Source organism: Myotis nattereri (genome assembly GCF_964212035.1).
Source record: "Myotis nattereri genome assembly, chromosome: 1".
NCBI lineage: Eukaryota > Metazoa > Chordata > Mammalia > Chiroptera > Vespertilionidae > Myotis > Myotis nattereri.
This window is the reverse complement of record NC_138075.1, coordinates 91,601,894-91,620,419: the sequence shown is the minus strand read 5'-3', so window position 1 is coordinate 91,620,419 and position 18,526 is coordinate 91,601,894. Positions and strand designations below refer to the sequence as shown.

The window sequence follows — 18,526 nt, the reverse complement described above, 5'->3', positions numbered from 1 at the left end:
TCCAGACAATTATACATTAGTCAATGTTTAATATACTCAGTTGAATTGATGCTACACAAGAAATCATGACTCATGGCCAAAAGTAACTTATTTCACAACTACTATACAGAAGTGAGGAGGTAGCTAGAATCAAATAGGGATTCTTAGAGGCTGGGAAATTCTGTTCTGTCTGGCTTTGTAAATAGTTTGTGACAAGGGGTATCTGTGTAAATGGATTTGGTGGTCCCCTGGGGGGTCAATGCTGTTTACTGAGCTGTTTCTTCAGAGTGGTTGAGTTAGAATAGTCTCTAGGGATCTACTGGGGTTTCTCAGCACAGAAACATCGCAGCTACCTGAGAACTCACTGGCAAAAAAAGAAAGGGGAAGAGAAGTACTATGGGCAAGTACATTCAAATACATAGATATCCTGCTCCTTCAGATGTTGGTGCTATCAGGGAAATTTCTGGATAAAATGAACTATAACAGATGCAATTTGTTAATATGCTTTCTGACACTTGCTAACACAACTGGTCACCACTTCCTTAACTCTTTTTTTTTAATCTCTGAAAGGTTATTACTTATACTGTAGCATCTGATTTCATAAGTATTAAAAGAATAAAAACCTCATTGTTTCTTTTATATATTGTCTATCACCACATTATGTAAGATCAAAATGATATAAAATATTTTTTACTATTAAGTAGTTATAAATAAATTTGATGTGGTAATAGGATTACTACAGTAACCACACATTTTAAACAAAAGATGTTATCTTTTTCTCACTGGTTAAAGATTTTTCTAAATGAGTATTAGTTTCAACGAAATCAGAACAACAGTATCCGTTAGTGGCTCCAAATAACTTCTACCAATTCCTAGAGTTTTATGTGTATACAGATACTGCTTATTTCCTCTACTAAATTATTTCTGACTATGTTTCCTTTTTGGGGGTGGGAGGTTTTTTCACATATTTGCATTTATGGTTTTCCCCCCAAACATAAAAGAAAAAGACATCAGAAACTTCTGCCGTGTCACAGGAACAGAAGTGTGTGCAAGAGAAAAGTTCAGACTTTCCAACTAGAACACTGGTATGTTTAGATCTGCCAAGCAGAATCAGTGCATGGGCTCTTAAGATGAGCTTCAGCGTTTTAATGCTGGCTCTACCACACAGCTGTATAACTTTTAGCAAATTACTTAACCTCTCACCAACTTCTCTATCAATAAAAAGTAATAATAGCACCACTTCAAAAGGTTCTGAGAATTAAATTATTTAATCTCTTAAAAAAGTGTCAGCACTGAATTCATACTCAATAAATATTAGCTATTATTATCTGTGAAAATCTGTTTTGCTCAAAGGAAAATATTTACTTATTAAAATATAATAAAAATAAGTAACATATAAGAAAAATTCTTATTAAAAAATAAGAGGAAATGGATCTGAAAATAAAATCCTAACTTATTCAATGAGAGAAACATGACAGAAATACTTAATGTGGTAAACTGTAATTAATAACTAATGGTTTAATAAAGTTTGTATCAGATTATAAAACAAATTACAGAAATAATAGAACTTCAAATTTTAGAAATCTTGACAAAAGATCCTGAAAGAAAATTCAATCCCATACAAATAAAATCAATAGTATAATTCTGTAAATTCAATCCATTGCAGAAAATAGGAAATGCAAATGGCATGTTCTGTAACATAATTTGAGCACTCACTACATTGGCACATTATATTAGAAATAATAACAACTGTAGTTAGTAGATCACAAGTGATTATCACTCACAGATTCTAATTTGAGAGTCATAGGAAATTTGGTAACTTTTGGATCCTTGGCTTAAAAAATGCAAACTTGCTACTTAGATACCGCATATTCTGCATATTCTCTCAGGGTTTTTTTGTGGGTTTTTTTTAGTATGTTTTGTTTTGTTTTTGGCTTTACCAGCCATAAGAAGTAGAAGAAAAAGAACTATAACTTTCATTGTAAGTCTGCATACTCACTGCCCACATTTCAAGTACTGAAAGCTACATGTAGCCATTGGCTACCATGTTGGAGAGCAGAAATACAGAGTCTTACATAGTTCTAATAAGGGTTGTGATGTGTGTGTGTGTGTGTGTGTGTGTGTGTGTGTGTGTGTGTGTGTGTAAAGAGAGAGAGGAGGAAGTAAAAAACATGTTGGAGAGGCTGGATGTAGCTGTAAGATACTGAAGATTTTATAAAGGTTTATAAAGCTGGAAAATCATGAAATCTGTCAATATGACATAATTTAACCACTTGGATATGAGGGTTAGACATTCAAAATAAACTACTTCCTTTACATTCCTATACATAGTTATATATCTAGATAAACCTGTCAAAATGAAGTGGTGATGAGTTATTTCATCTTTATGACAATTCAATGACTTCGCGTATCATGTTACAACTTCTCCACTGCTTAGTCATGGAAATTACTGAAATTTTGTTACTTATTTTATTATATGAAAGCTATTTAAAATGGTGAAACTGCACCAAATTTTTTAAAGTTCTTGTTTGTTTCAATAAGTCTCAAATAGTCATGAATACATCAATATTCATTCTACAGGGTAAAAGGGTAAGAATTCTATGTAAAAACTAAGTTTTATCATAAGGTTTCAGTTTTTAAATTTTAACATTGTTTCTTATAGAAGGCCATGATCAGAGTATAATAGTATAATCTCCTAAAGCTTAGGCTACATAATTAACTTATGAACATATTACATAAAATAAAGCTTTGTAAAACTTTTATTACCCTATTTAAACTATTATAAATATTATTTAGTCTGAAATGATTGTGAAAACTATCCTATCTTTATTCTTTTTGTCCTCCAGTGATATGAACCATTTGGCTACTCACTGTATATTCCTAACCTTGCTCAATTTTTCTTACTATAATAATAATTTGTATAAAGCAATTAAAATGTAAATGAACTAGGTAAATCTTAAATTTCTACACCTTCAAGTAAAATAGGCTCCATAATTATATATATTTTGTTTAAGTATGAATACATACAGATTGTCCATATATTCAGCAATTTCTTAGATCACTTATAGAAGGCAACTTTTCAATAACAATTATAAGGAGAAAAAAAAGGTTTTCTTTATATGTGCCTTTCATTTTACTTAAGAGTATTTTTAGGTTTGGAAACAAAATAGAAGAATCACCAGTCAGATACTAAGTGGAAAGCACTGAAACACAATGTTAGTTCTAATGGATGGATGATTGTGTTTGGTCTTTTGAAACTTTGAAGTATAGGTAAGTCTTGATCACACAAATTAATAAATCCTAAAGCTGGAGTTAACAATAACCATTACACCCAAATTCTGCAGCTTAGCCCAGCCAATTTTTCAAAAGGTCAGGTTGTGAACTGGAGAAGATCAGGGAGGTCCACCGCATAGCTTTGTTGCCAGGCATCTCTCGTCTGGATTGTTGCAGGCATTTATTAGTATTCGTCAGCAGACTCAACAGAGCAAACAAGAAATTCAAGCACGAATAATAAAATGAAATGCTGCTATATAACCCTTTGTCATTCAGCAAATATGGGACTTTTTAGCTACATTGTTCCTAAACCTGGGTTACTACTTTAATTTTTCTCCACAGTGCAGTCTGAATGAGTATGCATGTGTGTTAAATGCAGAGCTCCCCTAACAACTGCAGGACTGCCATTTAATCTGTTGGTAGATGGACCATTTCCTGTGGGAACCCTAGCTATGATTTCCAGATCCACCAAATAAATCTCAGATTAAGATTCCAAATGAAACCTGCCTTTGGCAGATAAAAAATGTCAAGATGGATATAAACAGTAAAATTATAAATTATCTAGGTGTTGCATGACAAACCAATGTTCATTTTTTTGTTGACATGTGCCCAGATATCAAAACTATATGAGACATTCATCAAATGTCACACTTTCACAATATTGGAGGCATCATTAAAACTGTTTGACTAAGGACATCAAAGTGTTTAAGCAGTAGCTCAAAAGTATATTTGTGCAAAGTAGAAGAATAAATTTACATATCAGCAGCAGCTCATAAGGGATGGGTAAATATTCTGTTTATCTCTCATTGTAATTCAGTTACTTTAAATACAAGATTTTAGGAAATCATTATACTCTATATGGCATCATTACATAACTTTCTATGCAAATGATATACATTTTATTCAAATTTACCATTTGTTTCTCCAGGAAAAAACACACAAAACAAAACAGAAGCATAAAAGGTATAGGCTCCCATTTCATTAATCAACCGCGACTGCTATACTAGTGTCATATTAGTCAGTTACAGGATATAGCATCATCACCTCCTTCTTAGAGTTTCACTTTTTTAAAAAAAAAAAAAAAGCATTAAATACTTGAGACAAAAAAAAAAGGGCTGAGATAAATTTGATTTTTTTAAATAATGTGTTTATTTCAAATGACCTCACAGAGGGGCAGAGACTTTTAAAAAAGAAAAAGGTAATAAAAGGGCAATATAGAACATCTTAGAGAGCAAATGACCTATTAAAAATGCAGAGGAAGTCTCTGATGCTGGTCTCTACTAAGTCCTCAGGAGACCAAGGACAGCTTTTTAATGGAAATTTTTGTTTTGTCTTCACTCTTCTTACCTGGACTAATACAGCCTGTTCCGGTCTTAAACTCTATACTGGCTGATTATAAAATATAGGCAATGAATGTTTCTGAAAGGAAACAATCATATCTCTTGAATAAAAATCATTATTTTTTTAACTTTAAATTCTTGCAAGCAATTAAGTAAAAGGCTTCAGTGACTCCAAATTTTTCAACATGTTTTTTTATAAAGATTCAAAAACCATCTAATCTACATAAAATATAAATCTATTTAAACTGCAAATTAATATGGGGAAAGGATAGAGAATACTCTATATACTCCATACTCAAATGTTAAAATTTATACAAGAGCCCTAAATCCTTAAGGACTATGTATTTGTTCTATTTCCTATCATATTTCCTCCAAAACATGTGTTGGTTCAAGCAAACTAATGCTGAATAAACCCTACCTATCCCAATTTGTTAGGATTCAATATTAGTCTGAAATTCTTAAACACTGGGGGGAAAATAGAAAAAAAAAAAAAGACATTAATTGAAGAAGAAAATAAGGATATCTTGTTCTTAACTTTTATTATATTTCTATATTAAAAATGCTCAAAATCAATAAATATTACTATGCTTTAGAATACATCAAATTATCTCAGGAATAGCCAGTGAAATGATTAAGGAGGTGAATTTAGTTTTTAATTTAAAAAATATTAAATTTGCAAAAGCTAACATATTCACTAACTCTACAAGTATAATTTTATCAATATGAACTGATTACTTTTAACCTTTCACCCACTAGCATCCTGAATTTAAAGTACCAACAAGTTTTGACATGTGAAGACTAGAATCACTTAAAAAATAAAAATGAAAGTCAAAATAATATTTTGTAAAATAATTACTTTTTACCATACATCGTCAGCACAGCTTTACCATTTATCAAAAAATTATCAATGTTATCCAAAAGCTATAGATTATAGTACTTCATTTAGACTATGAAATAATCTATGCAACCAATTTCAAAATTTTGTAGTCTGAATTGTTCTTTTTGCTTTTTCGTATTCCCCCAAAAGAAACAAAAGCATGAAAAACAAAACAAAGAAAAATTCCTTCTCAAACTTCTCCAAAATGAATTTTTAAATGTCCTACATGGCAAGTTTTGACTCATGTGCCTGTGCGTGCGCGCGCATGCACCCCCCCCCCCCACACACACACACACACAATTGGAGTATTTGGTAACTCCCCAAAAGTACTTTATTCAATTATCAAATTTATTTATAACCAAAAGTAGTGAATAAATGCAGTAAATGTAGTCACATCAGTCCTACTCCACAGCCAGTCAGCCTGGACAACTGTGTAAATGGCATTAATTTGGTTTATACACCAATGTACATTGATTCAGATCTGTAAAATCAACAAAGTGCCAATGTACTCTCAGGACTTTGTAGTAATCATACTAAAAGTGACAAATATAGTCACTACAGAGAGCACGACAATCATCTTAAATATGATAGACTGAAATTCTAACTTCTAGAAAAATAAAAATTTAATATATTAAGATTTGTATTGTAAATATGTGTTCCAGGAAGTGCTCGGGCATGAAAGAGCTATAACCAGAAATGAATAAAGATGTTAATCAGAATCTAAAACAAAGCATAAACTTTTAAAAAATTCAAGTAGTTTTTCTATTTCAAAAAAAATTCATATTTTCATGGCCACAAATAAATTTGAAAGAGCTTGTATAATAAAAGTAGAATTGGATTTCTCAAATAAAAGAAATAGTCACAAGTTGTACAAAGAGAAGATCATATAAATATATCAAAATGGGGGAGAAGTGGTCCTATTCAAAAAAATTTGCCATTTTCATGCTTATTCTCCTTAGTGATTATTATTTTTATAAAATGAAGCACCTAAGGTATAGTAAGAATTCCAAGAGTGCAGACTAATCTAATTTAAAACACTCTAAATTGAGTAAAAAGACAAAGATTCCTATCATCTCACAAACTGTTCCATTATTAAGAATTTATGGATAGATTCACCAAATGGAGCAAATGTCCCGCTGTAGTGGGGGATGCTGATAGTGGGGAGGTTGTGTGTAAGTAGGGTTAGGGAGTGCCGTGTATAATGAGAGCGCTGTACTTTTTGCTGTGAACTTTAAACTGCTCTACAAATAAAGTCTATTTAAAGAATTGCCAAAATGCATAATTTTGACATAAATTAACAAATGTGAGTTATCTGTATCAGAAATAAATGAATTTCAAAATACAGTGCATAACAAACTTTATAACCATTTAAAAAACGAAGTTGCCCGATGTAAAATTTTTTGTTTTCATTCCCCTTCCTACCAAGGCCAAGAGTAGTAACAGAATCGTTCATATCAAGCTTAAAAATAAAAACACCCAGAATCCCACTTACTTTAACAAACTTATTTAAAGAAGATAATTTTTAAAATAAAATAGTATATCCTCAATAATTTTTTTAAGAGTTGCCTTGGCATTTCCTCTGGAAATCAATCAATCCTTGCTGGCCAGCTGCCAGTAATCCTAAAACCACTCTCAAAAATTCTAGATGGTCATGTGTAAGAAGCTACCAGCATTCTATTAAGTTAGGTACTATGGAGATGAATAATAAATTTAATCAGACCTCAGAAATGTCTTTTCTAACCACTCTATGCAATATGAAAAATAAAAAATGCATTCTCAAATTCATACTTGCTAAAAGGAAAAAGCACACTGTATGATGCCAACAGACTGAAGATTTTATCACAACTGGGATTTCAATGCAGACAAAATTAGGCTTACCCTAAGTGAGTATTATTGACTTATATTCTATTTTATCAAATATACTAAATATAAACTATACTACTTTGAAAAAAATCAAATTTCTAATAATGGGGTATGAACATTATTTTTGAAGATTCTTATAAAACTAGTAATTTCAAGTTGTTATTTATGTTTCCTAACACGTTTAGATTTTTTTATATACCTACTTTCACAACTGAACGGCATACAATGACAACCACCACCATCATTTACTTAGACCCTGTAAAATACGTCAACAATCTTTTCTTTCCATCTGTAAAAACTACTATCACCACCACACTATTGAAAAGAATAACTCTGGTATATGAAATACATATTAAATAAACTCATTTCCTGTTTCAGGTATTGTCGTAGGACTTTCATACACAATCCCTAATTTTCAAAAACAGTCCTAAAGGGATTATCTCCTCTTCCATACAAAAGAAAACTCAGGCTTCAAATAATTATGAAACCTGCACCCAAGTACAGGTAACTAACATAAGAAGTGAAGTATTAACAAAATTGAAACACAGGTATATCTAGCTCCAAACCTGCATTCTTTCTTCTATAACATTTTAGTGAAATTATTAAATGCATTGGTTCTCCAGTGTAATTTACCTTCTACTTTAAAACAAACAAAAGCAAATTACATTACTCATTTAAGGAAAATACAGCATTACTTACTAGAAAGCCGATTATTAAATACAATTCAAGACCTATTATTTAACACAAAATGATTAATTATCCAGATATTTTCAAAACCTTGAATTTCACGATGCTTAGGAAATCATTTTTTTTTTCCTACCAACAACTTTGTTGGTAGAAATGGGAGCCCATTCTATGCAACTTGCCATTTCTTTCCCCTCTGCTTTAAAAGAAAATGATTTATTTAAATGATATGAGGTTCTACAATCATATTTTAGTTACAATGATCAAAGACACATCCTGGATGTTTTTCTATAGATGTCTACTTTTATAAAATGCTTGCAAGTCATGCAATAGTTTTAGGTATAATTCAAGTACAGAACAACAAATGGATAAAAGGTAAAAAGAATATATACTTTGTGAAAAGACAGAAAGATAAATGAACCAATAATAAAAGAGACTGATGGTGGCACACAGGTTCCAAATGCCACGCAAAAATAAATAGTATTCTGCCTAGAAATGAATAAACCACTTAAAAGTTATCTTTTGCGAGGTTTTAGTCCTAGTTATTAATTTTGTTTGATAGAAAAACCGTAAGAATCATGGCTATAAAAGGTAATAGCTAACTCAATTCAAAAATAAAGAGGACATTTGCTTTTTACCAAAATTCAGCAAAAGATTTTTAAAATATTTGCTAGCCTCCAATAAACTACATGTAAGGATTCAATTAACAAAAGCAGTTCTAGAAGTAGTTTTTCATCTCAAATTTTAAATGAGTATAATGATTTAGAACCATGCTTACTTTTTAAGCTTAATAGAAAGTAGTTTTAAAACAATTCATATTTAAATTGAGATAAAACCTAAGTGAAAAAAACTACTCTGTACGTAAATATACATTAAATATAATTTCCTAAAATAATAAAACTGAAAATAATATTGAAGAAACCGTAACATTGAAAGGTGTTTGTCTAAAGCTTCCTCAAGCTCTGTGATTCTTACCATCAATGGGTAAGAAATATTTAAAATAGAGCAAAATTAATATTTGAGTAGGCACAGTAATCTTTTTTAATCTTTCTTAGGGAACACTGACCCCTAAAGGTTCTAAACTTAAATATGTTTTACAATATTCTAAATTTAACAGGCACCCAGACCTCATTTTTACCTATATTAGTGTAGGAATGTATAGATATGACATACACACTTATTCATAAATAATATGCAACCTATTTCCAATGGACTTCTGTGTGTTACAAAACAACTAAATTATGTTTCTGCTGATTTAATAAAAAAAACTACCAAAATTTAATATAAAAATATCCAGAAATTTTTTATACTTTTCCAATTAATTACTCGTAGGAGATTTTGACCCCATGTCTTCTTTCCTATACAGTTAAGTAACTAATAAGTAAATGCTAAAAAGAATTAACCAATGACATAACAAATCATTCTTTCTGAAGGCTGACTTTACATACATACTTTGATTATGACCTTTTTTGTGTGTGGGCTTTTTTGTTAAAAAGCAGGAAAAGAACGAATCTTGGAAAAAAAGTTTTTGTGAAAGGGTAAAACATCAATTACTTCTTAAGAAGCCAGAAGATGTCACTAATGCTCACTGGGCAACACACATTTATTCCCTCACATATTGCTTCCATCCGCTGGAAATTTCTTTCATTTGGGTTTGATTTTTTACCTACTTAAAGAAACCTGGGCACCTTTTGTAAATGTCATCACCCCTTCCACCAACCAACCTTAGCTTTACATTTTCCAAACTACCTATAATGACAAAGAAAATTGTAAATAGTTATATCAATTAATATTAGATATTTCATCCTTTCTTTGACTTAAATATTCAGCAATGTTTCTACAATAAAGCTAGGAAAAGAATAACCACTTTAGCACTCCTCATAATGAATCTGTAAAATGATACAAAAGTAAATCTGCATAATTCAAGTTGTTAATTAGCTCAATTTAAAAAAATAAGTAAAATAGCATTAAATGAAATAACTATTTATGAGAGTATACTATGAACATCGTGTAAGAAAGTTCTGAAGTAATCTATGCTTTATGATAAATCCCATGAACCGTGATATCAAAGAAATGACTATGTAGACTTCACTGGTTTAAATATATAAGTTATCACTGAGTTCAAAAGATATTATATTTACCTGTTTAATTTTATATTTTTTTAAAATATATTTTATTGATTTTTTTACAGAGAGGAAGGGAGAGGAATAGAGAGTTAGAAAGATCCATGAGAGAGAAACATCAATCAGCTGCCTCCTGCACACCCCCTACTGGGGATGTGCCCACAACCAAGGTACATGCCCTTGACTGGAATCGAACCTGGGACCTTTCAGTCCACAGACCGACACTCTATCCACTAAGCCAAACCGGTTAGGGCTAATTTTATTTCTTAATAATGTTTCATTAATAGGCCCTTTATAAAATATGTAATTGTCTAATTCCTATTTCCAATGTCAAAAGTATGCCTATAAAAATGCAAATTTTCTTAATACTGTTTTAGTCACAGCTATTGTAGTCTGTTTCCTGCAAACTATGCAGCCATGTCTTTAGCCCTAAAACCTTCCTTTTCATGAGCATCCTAGAACTTCAGCAGCTCCATTACTCTGCATCGTTCCTGCTTGTTCCATATTTATTATTATTGATTTCAGAGAGGCAGGGAATGGGATAGAGAGATAGAAACATCAATGATGAGAGAGAATAATTGATTGTCTGCCTCCTGCACACCCCACACTGGGGATCAAGCCTGCAACCTGGGCATGTGCTCTGGTTCATAGGTCGACACAACCACTGAGCCACTCTGGCCATTCCACATTTATGAGAGGAATTTCCTCCATAGCTTCCAGCTCTTTAGATATATTAAAAATAATTCCTTTGGCTTAAAGATTTGTTTGTCTATCATTTACACAACACACTTTTCACAGTAATGTGACCTCTGAGTAGGAAACATAAGTAACAGGGGCATCATGATTTACTTCCTCTTTTCTTATTTTATACATAAATCAAGTAAAACTGCTTTGAGCTCTTCAAAAGAAGGCTGTTTATTTGCATAAATGAATAAAAACAGCTATAAAACATTAGTTTCCAGGTTCAGACCTATGTATCCTTAACACAAACTTACATAAAAAGAATAGATCAAAATTGTCACAAAGTTCATACACTAAAACATTTAAACTATATATTGAAAACCTTTAACTACCTTATTTCATATTACTTTACACACAATTCACTTACCTGGATTCTAAACTCTTAACAAGCAGCCTAAAATCACAAATAAGAGAAAAGTTGCTAATGGTAGGCAGAAACAACAGGAAAATTTATAACAATATGTAAGTCAAAAACAAATGCAGAAATCAGAAAAAAGGTATACTCAGAAAGCACAGACCTTTCTAGTCCTAAAAGTAATTGTGTAGCTATTAACTTATTTAGAAAAATGATGATAGAACAATCACCCAAAAGGCCTTTAACCTCCTGAAAGAGGTAACAGTTCATACCTGGTGAAAAAGGAGCCCTGTTGGGGAAGGGGAATCCAAAAAGAGAGAGAGATGTGAAATGTGCTGGTAATAATCCTATTTTTAAACTGATAAGAACAGATACTACACTTGATCTTAGCCAAAAGGCTGAGAAGCAATAATAATCCTATTTTTAAATTACAAAATTGTTAGAGGAAATAAAAATGATGGACATAATATTTAAGCTTTCAACTATATGTGATACTATAGTCATAATGGTCCATTTCCCAAGGATTCCAGATTTGCAACATTTTACTGTAAGAGACTTCAATTAAAAACCTAACATTTTTTAAAATCTCTCTCTTAATGGCTCTATTTTGCTCTACTGATAGTCAGATGTGCCTTTTTATCTCTTTATCTCTCTCTCTCTCTCTCTCTCTCTCTCTCTCGCTCTCTCTCTCTCTCTCTCTCTCTCTCTCTCCCAGGCCATCTCTCAGTATGTCTTTCAAATTGTGTTTCTGTCCTGACTGTTCTGTCCCTCTGCCTGTACATATGTGTGTATCTTTCTCTCTCTCCTCTGTTGCTGTCTTGGAGTGTCTTTCTCTATCTCCATCTGCACATCTCTGTTGCTCTGACTCTCTCTGGCCCCCTCTGACACCATCTCTCCGTGGGTGTGTCTGTGTGTATGCCTATGCCTATGCCTGCCCCTCTCTCTCTCTCTCTCTCTCTCTCTCTCTCTCTCTCTCTCTCTCTCTCTCTGTGTGTGTGTGTTTCTCTTACTTTGATTGCTCTGAGTCCAGGTGTGCATATGTCTTCGTATGTATATCTATAACGTGTCTTTCTCTGTGTCTCGCTACTTGAGTGTAGGATCTCCCTTACTGTTATGCATCTCTTTCTGCTTGTGTTTCTTTTTTGGAGTGTCCCTCTCTTTATGCATCTCTCTCCCAGTTATTCTCTCAGTCTTCATGACTTTGTGTGTCTATGTGTTTCTTTCTCTCCCTGTGTGTCTGGCCTCCTCTTTTTCTCTCAGTAGCTCTTCCTCTGTGTGTGTCTCACTGCATGTGCCTGTCTTTGTGTGTCATTCTTTGTGTCCCTTTTGCAGTGTGTGGGTCTCTTTATGAATGCCTCCTCCTTTGTGTGTGTGGGTGCATGTGTGTGTGTGCTTGTCTGCCTCTGTCTAATTGGTTAAAACAAACACACTTCATTCAGTGCCTTGAACTAGCACAACACCTGGGGTTTGGTATTAATATCTTAAAAGTCCTTACCTTTTGACCAGTCCTCCATTTGTACTTCTGTTCTTGTTTGCTCTGGCAATGTCTCTGGTTTTTGCTCCAGGATTTGAGGCTAAAATAAAGCCACCTCTAGATAAATAAACTTAAAACAATATATCAGACCACACCTAAGCCTTACCTTTGTTTAACAGAGAATTTACAGGATAAATGATTTTCTAAAACATTTATAATGGGACAATTAACTGTGCATTCAACAGATGAAATTAAATCGTTTTTCTCAGAAACAGGTTCTTTCCTTTACACTTATATTTTAGTAAATACAGTTCAGGTTAAGCTTCTAGATATTATTGCTCCTTTGTTAGAGAATCATTTAATTTATTTAGTCTTCTCCAACTATAAATTCAACTATTTAACAAGAATAAAATTTCTGGACTATTTGTCATAAACTTTATTCCAAAAATTTCAAATTTATTTATTTCAATTTACAATGCATATTTTCATATAAAATATGTTATACTTGTAAAAGTCATTTAAAAACACTTTTCCAATTTAAAAAAAAACCATAAAAACTATCATTAATTTGTGGAATTATTCGTATTTTTCTCTTAAAGTTGATTTCATAATAAACATGACAAAAGCTCTGCAAGTTTTTTGTGTGCATGCTGTTAAGGAGAATAAAATTAGATTTACCTCACAGCTAGAACTCTGCATTCTTTAAAAAGTCCTCAAATAAAGCTGAAGTAAGCTTCTCTTTTTCCAATTTTCTCTAAATATGTTGATCTGGAGTTGGCAATCTTTTTCTAAGTTTCTCATTTACTTTTGGATTAGCTGAAAATATAGGAAGTTATTAATATCAAAGAAATATGTTCTAGTCAATGAAGCCATTTCCCTACATATTGCCCAAAAAGGTTAATAATAATTGCAGTCTTTTAATAAGAGATTCATATAGCAAGACATGTAGAAAATACAGTCTTTAATAACCTCTGGAGTATTTTAAAACATGTCTTACAGGCCTTAATGTGCTTAGTAATATACTATTTAAAGCCATAATTTTATCCCTCTGTAATATACAGTCACTCTTCCTCATCATTTGCCCAGCTAATGAATGCCAGCAATTAGTAAAATGTAATCCCATTGCACAATCATTTTAATGCTTTTAGCACTCAGAAAAGTAAACACCAAATTAATACTGCTCAAGCCATATCAGATCCTAGTTGGAAGCAAGCAATTATAGTTCAGCTCCTCAGGTGTAATTAAATGATTGGAATGATTTAGTTCCATAAATGCAAGTTAATTCATAAGCAAGCAACAAATATACTGGGAGTAATTACAAGAAACATTGACAGTCTAAGCAGGGCTAATTCTTTCGTGAGGCTGACATAGTAAAATGCTGCCCTCTGCTGGGCATATAAATGAATACGTCAGATCTAAAAACAAAACCATCCCCCACCCAAAACCTAACTTTTAAAAAGACTAGAAAAAATCATAATAGCCAATATAGCAATTTTATTTTACTCCTTATACAAAAATTTTAATGTGTGCATTATATTGTGATGATTTCTACACACCCTGGTAATTAATGCTTTTTTCCAATCAAACTCTGAATGTGAGTTCCCAAACATACCAGGCTACACCTGCATGTCTAGTGAAACAATCATTCACTGTAACTTTGACAGTCTACAAGTGAAACTTCTAGTGCCCATCTGCACTGCCAGGCCAATGACTATATTGTGTTATAGGTGAACCCTAAGTGGACTATTACAGGAAATAACTAAACTATGCTTTTATAAATACTAAAATTCACACACACAAAATCTCTGGAAAGTATTAAACAAAATACTCGTTATTGTGGCTATACATAATGGTCTAAAATTAATTGTTTTTAATGAACTTAAATAATAAACATAAAAACTATAACACTGGCATAATGTCATTTTATGCATATTAAAAAACATAAAGAATAACAGGTAGTATAAAAAATAAAATGCATCTCAATTTTACTTAAGCCATGCCTAACTTTTTACTTTCTTAGGCTAAAATACAGAACAAATTTACTTGTACGCTATTCAGGTGGTTCTTAACTAAACTTCTCACACTAAACTTCAAGAAGTTTGATTATACATTTAAGTTATGCTATAATCATCGATAAGTCTGTGTTAACACATGTATTTGAAGCACTAAACCCAATCAGAATCACAATAAGACTTTCTGCAAAATTGAACACATTCTCAAATATTACCAATAACACAGCAAATGTTTAAGTCTCCAATAAATGTAAGTGATACTTGCAGAGAATGATGTTTCAACACCACCAATATTTTGGGGGAGGACAAGAGCATTATCACCCTTCTAATATGCTTTCAAATGCACTATAATAATCATATTCTAAGTCATAGCCTATGCAAACTATACAAATAAAATAATTCAAAATATTAAAAAGTCCTACCACTAAGTTTAAAATGTACAGCACATTTGCTTTGCCCTGGATGTCACAGTCTTATTTTTCAATTCATATCCTGTACACTGTAAGTTAATTGCTTTTGGAAAGTACTTATTATTCATGTAAAAATTAATGTGCCAATATATTTAAATCCTCTTAAATGACCATTCGTGCATCTGTCTTCTTTAAGTACCAATGAAATCTGTCAAAAGACATCAATGTAAAATTATCATAAAGAAAGTTCTAATAGAGATTTTTTTGTGCTAACACAAGATTTTCATATTCACCAACTTTACTTCAATTCCATTAATTTTTTAAGATACTTTTAATAAATTCACCAAGTAAAATTTTTAGGCCCCATAGTCTGTCATTTGTGTTCCAGCTGACATTATGAATATTAATAACAGTGTTATCCTGATTAAATAGGCTTCATATGAAATCCTTGTGAATCCTATAGCTCAGACATCTCATTTTTCCAACTCTTTATGAATTTGGATTCTGACATTAAACTGGAAAAATCTTAAAAAACAGATTTAACCGTACATTTGCATAATGTCAAGCAAAAATTAGATGTTCTAATGAAGCAAGTTAATTACAACTTATGTATCTACATACTGTAATAGGAATAAAAGATTTTTGTAAATATGCAACATATTTTACACTTCTATTCATTTCAGGACAAAGGATTAAGACTAATAAAATACTAATTTGTTTTCTTAAACTCACCTTTAAGATTTTATATCAATAACTTGTTCCGATCAAAAATTACATATTCACGTTAAAACTAGTGGGATGATTTTACACTAGAGATCAGGTAAATTAGGCTTCTTAATCAAAATGCTACTTATTAAAACACAGACAAAATATAAGTTAATTACTTTACCACTATTAATGTATACCAGGTTCAAATAGCAAAATAAAACTGATTTCCAAATGAAGTTTATTTGTAAGTTGTGCTGAAAAAAATTACCCATGTTAAAAAAGAAAAAGAAAATCTTTAATCAATACACAGAACATGCTATACTATTAGTACCTGTTAAATTAAAATCTTCTCCATCACAGATTTCTAACCTCATTCCAAATTGTTTTTAATTATCAAAGGAAGTGAGTCTTGCTATGTAGAAGAAAAAATAATAATTAAGGAAGCCACATACTCCCTTCTTTCTATAGGTACGTGGGAATCTGAATATACCTGCCAAAATTTCATAACTTCACCTTACCAAAACATGTAGATTGCAAATTTTTAAACAAGCCTTTCAATGCAAACATGACTTGTCTCTCCTAGCTTACTCAGCAGTAAAACACCAGTGAAACAAATTTTGTTCTTTAACCAGTCTAAAATTTCTAATCTGCCTAAAAAATTATAGGTGATTCTGACATTTATCTTATAAAATTAAATGCCTTTTTGATATCAAGGCATTCAGAAAAGGGATTTCATTCCCCAATGTAACAACACCCAGGATTTTTTAAAACTTATTTTAAATATGAGTTGCCAGTCCTACTTTCCTCCACAAAAGCCACATTATAGCAAAAATTTTTGGCTGACTCTGGTTAATGACATTTTTTTTTCTAATGCCTCTTTATTTTAATTATAAATTGTGTAAACTGGAATCCAATAGTGCCGAACTAGGAATCACTTATAAAACGGCCTCATATATAACTAAACAAACAAACAAAACACCAAATTTTGTTTTCCTAGATTAAGAAATGTTGATCATTTCTGCATTGAAATGATTTCATTAATAGGCCAAAGGAGAGCCAAATATATTATCACATAACTCAGCATGTACAACATATAAATATGCTCTATTGCTGGATCCTCATTTTAATAGACAAAAGTCTCTGAAACAATCACAGTCCCTGGTACATCTCTCTCCAACAGAGTTTCACTCACTGTGCCTCACATCCCAGCCCACTCCCTCTCTACCAAACTCCAGACAACCCAAGTTCCTCAGAGCCAGGGAAAGCAAGAAGAGGTTCAGGGAGAAAGAATATGAATGAAAGTGGCCCCACACATCAGCTCTCAAAATTTAAAACAGCATATACTATCTGACCCCTCACTTCCACTCCTAACAATATTTAGAAAAGTATTTAAAATATTTAACATATAAAGATATTCATTAAAGCAGTATTTACATGAGAGAAACTACTCATGCTCTAGTCACACTGTACTTTTTTCCGTTCACTGAACTCGACAAGGTTTTTCTTGTCTCAGAACGTTTATATTTACTATATCCCCTTTGCCCAGAATCCTCTTTTCTATATTTCTAAACCATTTTTCTCATTTTAGGTCTTGCTCAAAAGTCAACTCTTCAAAAAGGTTTTGCCCAGTTACCCTATTAAATAAAGTAGACATATAACATTATCTATGCTACTGTCTTCAGGGAACTAATCTGTTTGGGGTTTATTTCATTGTTTTTGATAGTACTCACTCAGTATGTGTGTATTGGGCAGACAGGTAGATGGACAGATGGACAGATAACTAGCAGAAAAACAGACCTAAGATAAATGTTTACCAATAGAATACTGGTAGCCCTTGCCAGGTGGCTCAGTTGGTCGGAGTGTCGTCCCATGCACCAAGGGATTGAGGGTTCGATGCCCGGTCTGGGCGCATATGGGAGGCAACAGATCAATGTTTCTCTCTCACATTGATGTTTCTCTCTCTCTAAAATTAATAAAAAGATACCTTTGGGTGAGGATGAAAAGAAAAACTGGTAAAATAAGTAAGAAAGGCAAGAAATATGCACTATGTATGGAAGATTCTTTCTTCAAGTATTTGTTAAGTACCAATATATTAGTATTATGTGTCAGGAACTATTCTAGGAGTTAGATATAAAATGGTGAATAAGACAAATGAATTTCCTGCCCAAAATATGTCTTGAGCCAAAACAATATAGGCACGGAACATGAGTAAATTAAAAACAGGGAAAAGTAAAATTATATTCACAGGTGCATAGATGATTGAACAGTATTTTTATCGAGAAAAATACATAGGAAACTATCAGCAGAAACTATGAAGAAACAGCCTAAAAGATGAGGTGGAGAGAGTGAGAGAATGAAGAAAAGCAATATTTCTACTTCATTTTATATCTATCTGTAGAATTTCACTTTTTTTACCATGTGCAGTTATTTTTAATTTAATAATTAAATATTTATTAATAACTTTGGAACTGAACAGGAAACTTGAAGGAAGCCACATTACATCTGAGAGATCCAAAATAAACAAAAGGAAGTAATCTATGATTCCCTTGAAACTCTGAAAAAAATTATTATTGCCTAATTAACCTTTATAGTTATACTTTGTATGGTTGTTTTCTTGCTTGCTTGCTTTAAGTACAGTGAAAAGTTCAAATCTAACTAATAAGTGGCAAGAATATTCAGAATAAAGA

At 31.9% G+C, this 18,526-nt stretch overlaps 1 protein-coding gene across 1 annotated transcript in view; it reads right to left on the bottom strand.

The window, feature by feature from the left end:
• Positions 1-18,526, bottom strand: part of MIPOL1 (mirror-image polydactyly 1) — a 341,867-nt gene that overhangs the window by 274,152 nt on the left and 49,189 nt on the right. Inside the window, exons 2-3 of the mRNA XM_081094826.1 lie at positions 13,388-13,525; positions 12,731-12,809 (exon numbers count right to left, since the gene is read on the bottom strand). Coding sequence (XP_080950952.1) covers positions 12,731-12,809; positions 13,388-13,408 — 100 coding nt within the window. The 5' untranslated portion in view covers positions 13,409-13,525. The remainder of the gene's footprint in view (positions 1-12,730; positions 12,810-13,387; positions 13,526-18,526) is intronic.